Here is a 6,351-nt window from a genome sequence, read left to right as displayed (position 1 = left end):
CAATTAAGGAGGTCCTTCAGCGGGAGCTATGCTCATACCTGAAAGCATGGTGCTCGTTAGCCTGAAGCGCTGCCTTTCCTTTTGGACCTTTACTGGCCTAAACAACCTCACAAATACTCTGGTCTGAATTTTTTTTTTTTTAATATTTTATCTTCATATAATTACAGTATTCACTAATTAAATTCCATTTTTCAGCATAAAGAAAGAAACTTGTGAATTATAAACTATAAGAGAAACAAAACATTCTGATTTTTGCTGAACTTCTTGGGAAGGACAACGTTCTGCTACAACCTGTTACTCTCCTCGTTTTGCTCTGATGTGTCAGCCTCGCTCCTCATCATCCAGGCCTTCTCTACACTGCTTCGTCATGGTTTCGTATCAGCTAAAGCCATGACACAGGTGAGGACGTCCATATCAAACATGAAACACTGACACCCCTTCCCCTTCCCCTTCCCTCACCTGAACTGTCCTCTCCATGGTCGAAATGCTTGCTCCTTTGCCTTTCATATACCAGTATTTGCCTTTCACACTATCCAGCCATGGTAATAGATTTAGCTTCCTTGTTTCCTGGGACATCTGTCCTCATGGGAGAATCCTGTGTTCTAGGTCTCCTCCCCACTAAAAATCAAAGGCAGTTTTTTTAATATAATAATAATTGTGTGTGTATATGTATACATATATATATAAGTTTTTATTGAATATTTTTCTTACTCACATTTCAAATGTTATCCTCTTTCCTGGCTTCCCCTCTGGAATCCCCCTATTCCATCCCCCCCTCCCTGCCTCTATGCGAGTGCTCCCCATCCCATCTACCCACTGCCTCCTGGTACTTGGCGTTCTGACTGTATCCTCTGTTAGACCTATGATATAGACATCAGAGAATTGTGACAACAAATGGCCTTTGAGCAGCAACCCTAGAAATCTGAGCTGAATCTGGGTCCTCGTTCATTGGTCATGACTTCATGTACACCCAAGAGCCATCTTCCCTGTTTTTCCGGGCAGCTTCTGCTGCCAGCTTCCATGTCGCACTCCCTTACACAAATCTACTCACTCTTTGTGTACATTTAAAAAAAATGACACCATTTTATTTTTGCTATCCGGCGTGGACTGCATGTGTGGTAAGTGTGGTGGGCTCAGTGCAGGTGTGGGTGGGGGAGGGGTGAGGACTTGGTGGCTGGAAGGGAATGGAGAAGGTTAGACATGCTTCTGGGAAGTCCGGAGGAAGGACTCATGGCATGCTATAGCTAAGCCGCCGATAAGGTTGAGAAACTCTTGAAAATCTAGCTGCCCATCACTGTTGAGGTCCAGCTTCTTCATCATGCGGTCAAGGACACCAGGGTCCTTCTGGTTCTGCAAAAACAATGACATCTTTATATTCCACTTTTCTCAGTACTGATCATGTTGCCACATCTTGTTGTCACTGGTGCATGAAGTCCAGGAGAGGGGTTATTGATAATGACCTGCTTTAGCAGCAGACCTGGACACAAACCCTGACTTCTGTGCTCCTTGTCCTCTGTTCTTTCTGTGACATTAAGTGTTATTCAACTTTGGAAAAGTGTTGTATGCAACTCCCACATGTAAACCACATGGAAGTGAGATAGGAAGTTACAGGTCCTGCCTAAGAAGCTTCATCCTCCACCCATCTATGTCACACACACACACACACACACACACACACACACACACACACACACACAGGTAACTTTTATCTGCCTGATGTAATTGTCATCTTAAATGATTCAGCTTGCTAACTTAGGCCTTGTTCTGGAAGCTTCTATCCTCCACACTATCTAATCTAGGCCTAGAATGTTTTCGGTCTCTGGGACTTGCTGCTTAACAAGTTCACCCTTTGTGGCTCTTTCTGAATTCTAGCTGGCTGCTAAACTCAGCTCCTCTGGCTCAAGCTCCTCTCCCAGTTGACTTATTCAACTTGGCTTTTCTCTCAGCCTCTGAATTGCTCTGTGTGGCATCAAATTAACTCTAGCAATCTTCTGGCTTCTTCTCATTCTCTTGTTCTGTCTTTACCTGTGTCCGGCTTGTTCTCTCTGGCAACCTGTTTCAGCACAATTATCCGAGCTAAACTGCCTCCTTCTCCATCTCTGTTACTCTATTCTCTCTCTCTTTCAAGTCTACGGCACTGTCTCCACAAACTACAGAATTCCTGTACTGTACTCCCTTCCCCTATACTGTCTGCCTCTCCTTTAAGTAGCTTCCTTTTCCTCTCTCTTCTCAGGGGATTAAAGGCATGTGAGCCACACCCTAACTAGAAACAGGATTAAACATCCTATCACACACACACACACACACACACACACACACACACACACACACACACACACGCATGCGCATGCACACACACAAAGCCACTCTCTACATTTAGATTGATTTAGAATGTCATTAAGCCACATTTCAAGTGAGTAGGATATTTGGTACAACCATGTGAGTGGTAACATTAATAGTAATATATAGAACTTTGTTTCCATCATTGTTGATGAGGGACATGGACCCCGTGGCTTGGAGTAAGGATCTTTCATGCAAGGCCATTCTGTCAGGGTATGGGGACTGGGACAGGTACCTTTGTGAAGGCGGCCAGCTCCGTGTTCATGAAGGAAAGAAACTCAGTTTTGGAGAGTTGACAGCTGTTTCCATCCTTCCCACTGTACTTTTGGAAAACAGCAATCAGGGACTCGATGCATCTCTCAGTCTCTGTAGGCATTTTTCCTTTTGAAGAATAAAAACACAGTGCAGGGCTCAAGTTAAAAACATTTTGAGAACTACTTTACCTAATAAGCATAGTTCACTTGGGTTGAGTGTTAACGATGTATGTCTTTTTATTCCATTTTCTTGATTTAAATATACATGTATGCTTATATCTAATTTTTTCTAGTGTATAGAATCATGTAGTATTTAGTTTTGAGCCATTTACATGTAATGTAAATATTGGTCTAATCGCTGTATATGATTTTTTCTTTATTTTAATTTGCTCCTATTCTCTTTTTCTTATTTTGAATTATGATTCAAATTGTATCTTCTTTATCCTAATATAAAATATTTTGAGAATTAGAAAGGCTAGAGAATAGAGTATGCCAGAGGATCACGGTGCCTCATTTTTTGGTTGAAGCAGTTTCTTAAAGTCTTATTCATTTATCAGGGGCCAGAGAGGTGAATACACCATAGAAAGTGACATTCTGTGAACGTCTTTGTCATAGCTCTGGTGTGTACAGTAAGATATTCCACACAGAATTCCAAGTGCTTAGAAATACTAGATGACTCAGAGAAGGGAAAACATATGTGAACTTTGGAAGGAGATTACAGTGGCCTGTGTCACAGGAGCGTGGAGAGGCTACTGTGATGAATGAGATACCGTTAAAGTAATACTTGTGAGGAAAATGAATTGCACATCTGTAATCATGCACTGGGAGTGAGAGAGGACATTTTAGATGTTCGAGAGTATATTCAGTAAGATGTGGGGTGCATATACCCTTGGAGGATCAAGAGTTTGGGTTAACTGGTTACCTAGTGAAACTATAGATTTAAGTGTGTGTAAAGCAGACAGCTAGACGTCACTAATTTCATTTGTGCAGGACTAAGAGAGAACAACTAGCAGAGTATCATCACCCCTAGGCGCTCGGCTACCAGGTTCCTTTCTGCAGACTTCCGCCTTTGTTTCATCCAAGTGCCACTCACTTCCAAAGAAATGGAGGCTGGGATTTCTTAATACAGAGTTAAACCAAAGCTGTGGTTTTCCCAGGAAGAGCATTATTTAAGTTCCATGCCAGACCCTGCTTTACTCGTAGCAGAATCCCTAAAGGAAATTCTACTCTGTTGAGTCATTCAACTTGAGATTTGGGCCCAGAACGTAGAATTGAGCTGTTGTGCTCCCCCTGGTGGGTAAAAGCACAACTGCAGGATTTCCTAGTCTTGGCCAACCACACCCTGAATCTTTCTTCCTTGATGTTAACTATGGTTTGTCTGTATGTTAACAAATGGAACTTGGTACTTCGTTTTTTATTGCTCTCTAAGACAGGCTTTCAGGTTATAAAAGTTGGAAACTTTCAGGCTGTGCAGTGACATGCTAAGAAGACAAAAGCTAGCAGCGAAATTCTTTTTAGAATGTACCCTCAACATCCAGCGTTACAGGAAAGCCTCCCATTGACAGAAATATGTGAAATGACCATGCCAACTATTATCTCGTTCTCAACCAGCACCAAAGCTTTTCCTTCGAGTGTTCGGGTCTCATTCATCTCCCTCCAACTCACAGCCTGTTGCTGCTGGGCCCTGGGTACCCTATGTGTCGGAAAGCAGAAGGAAAGAATCCGTAGGAAGTGAAGAAAGACACACCAAAGCAGGGTCTGCAAGCTTTGTGCGGCTGTCGTTTGTAACAAAGGGACAGCTGTGGGTACTTTTAGCTCTTTATGCTCCACAGGATCTTGTCATTCTTGCCATAGTCAGGCAGCAAGGGTGACAATACATAAAGGAAAAGGGTGTGGCGGTGCCTATAAACTTTATACATTTGATTTTCATATCATTTTCATGTATCACAAGGGATCATTTTTCTTTTGACTGTCTTCCAATCATTTAAAAACATAAAATCTATGACTAGTTTGGGAACTAATATAGGGCAGAAACTCACTGGGCCTTCAAAGTTTGCTGATCCTCTTTGAAGAGACAAAGGAAGTGGTAGACTTGGGGTGGGGGTGCGCTGTGAATTGGTGGAAACATCGTTAAAAAACAAGGGGAACAGAAATAGCAGGTAGAAGCCGGGCAGGCGGTGCAGGGAGTGGCTCAAAAGAAGGCAGGGAGTGAAGTAAGGGAGAGAGGAAAGGAGCGGGCTGGGAGGGACTGGCCTCCTCCCACATTCTTGTTGGCTGTTCCAACGGCTGCAACAGGCTCCGATTTCTGTCTCTCTATGTGCACTGGCTCTTTGCCTGCGGCTTCCCGCAGTGAGGTCCCCCCAGAACTCCGAAGGCTAGGGCGCTGACTGCTTCCTTTCTGGTCTTCAGGAGCACCTAGCGACACCGCCCCAAATTCCCACCAGTCTGCAGTTCTTTGGCAGGTTTCCTGGCCTTCTCTGAGTTGGTGGCTTCGGCCGAGGTCCCCACCGCTGACTGGGTTCAGGGGCGCACAGCCTGGAGCACTCCAGCCTCACCCAGCCCCGGCTCCGGCTAGTCAGGCGGCCACACCCAGCCCTAGACCTTATCTTGCCTGGGAGAACAAAAGATTCCCCCTTTCTTCCCCCAGGCTGTCATTAGGGGGTAATTTTAGGGATTCACCGTGCCCTCCACTCTTCTCTAATTGCCTCCCACACTGTTTGGTCTTCCCGAACTATTTTCTGCCACGTCCACACATTAGTCCAGGATACACCCAGCCAAGAGCATTCTCAGCCCTTTGTTGTTTTCATTGAAAAGAAGGGGGGAAAATCTAAAAAGTTCAAAAGTTCTGCTTACCAAGTTGAGGAGCGAGGCCCGGCTGCGACTGCGGCTGACGGTGGCTGGGACGGGAGTGGCAGCCCGGGTAGGGGTCCCGCCCCTCAGCCTGACTCAGCCTGCGCCCGCCCCTCGCAAGCCTGGGCCTGTCCCCACGTCGGAGCTCTAGACTCTGAGCTAGCTCACCGTGGGACTAAACAGGTCTCCCTGTCCCTCTCTCCAGGCAGTCTCAAAATTTTTTGGTTTTGGGGAAAGTCGGCCCATGCCCCTACCTCTTTCCCGTGCATGGGCCCATTTGTAGTTCAGGTCAGACAAGCAGAAAGGTCCCTTTAAAAAGAGTGTGGGTCTTGCTCATCAAGAAGGTCCCCGGGAGCTGGGGGCTGTCTGTTCTGCTACACTGAAGATATTTAATAAACAGTGGTCATTTTTAAATTTTTCTGACGCATAGTATTTCCACGCAGCTGAGGATTACTTTGACTTTCTATGTAGCACATGCAAGCCTCAAACTTAGGACCCTCCTACCCCAGCATCCCAAGTGCTAGATTGTAGGTGTGCACTACTTAGATACGTAACGGCAGTGATTGTTGCCAACAGAATATTGGTGATTATTGTTTAGGGATCATTTTCCCCCTGCCCTCAAGTTTTAGAATGACAGCTAAGAAAACAATTGCAGCTGAACATTGCCCCGTGCAAGTGAGGCTTTTTCCTGTCTGTGTTTCAGTAAAGTTGAGGACTGTATGAAGCAGTTTCTAGTCCTAGGTCCGTAACACCATTGCAGTACTTTTGGCAAGACCCCCTGGTTCCTCTGAGCTTCCATTTCCTCATCTATAAACAAGCCACGATGCCTTTATTGTTTGGTAAAGGCACACAAAAATGTCTTTTAGGATATCACACAGAGCGATGCCCTTGAGGGGACCCCAAGAAG

The 6,351-nt window shown here is 45.1% G+C and overlaps 1 protein-coding gene across 1 annotated transcript; it reads right to left on the bottom strand.

The window, feature by feature from the left end:
- Window positions 1–972: 972 nt before the first annotated feature.
- S100A11 (S100 calcium binding protein A11) lies at window positions 973–5,504 on the bottom strand. Its single transcript, XM_080916123.1, has 3 exons — window positions 5,448–5,504; window positions 2,576–2,721; window positions 973–1,350 (listed from the first exon to the last, which is right to left on the bottom strand). The coding sequence occupies exons 2-3, from the start codon at window positions 2,714–2,716 to the stop codon at window positions 1,195–1,197; spliced, it is 297 nt and encodes a 98-aa protein (XP_080772249.1). The 5' UTR covers window positions 2,717–2,721; window positions 5,448–5,504; the 3' UTR covers window positions 973–1,194.
- Window positions 5,505–6,351: the final 847 nt, after the last annotated feature.

Source organism: Micromys minutus, assembly GCF_963924665.1.
Source record: "Micromys minutus genome assembly, chromosome: 4".
Taxonomy (NCBI): domain Eukaryota; kingdom Metazoa; phylum Chordata; class Mammalia; order Rodentia; family Muridae; genus Micromys; species Micromys minutus.
The sequence above is the reverse complement of the archived record's forward strand: the minus strand, read 5'-3'. Positions and strand labels throughout refer to the sequence as shown.

Bases quoted from the DNA above. Each gene is read 5' to 3' on its own strand.
- S100A11 (XM_080916123.1), bottom strand. From the start codon at position 2,716: ATGCCTACAGAGACTGAGAGATGCATCGAGTCCCTGATTGCTGTTTTC. The intron at 1,351-2,575 runs GTACCTGTCCCA...TTGTTTTTGCAG, and splicing joins AGCTGGCCGCCTTCACAAAG to AACCAGAAGGACCCTGGTGT.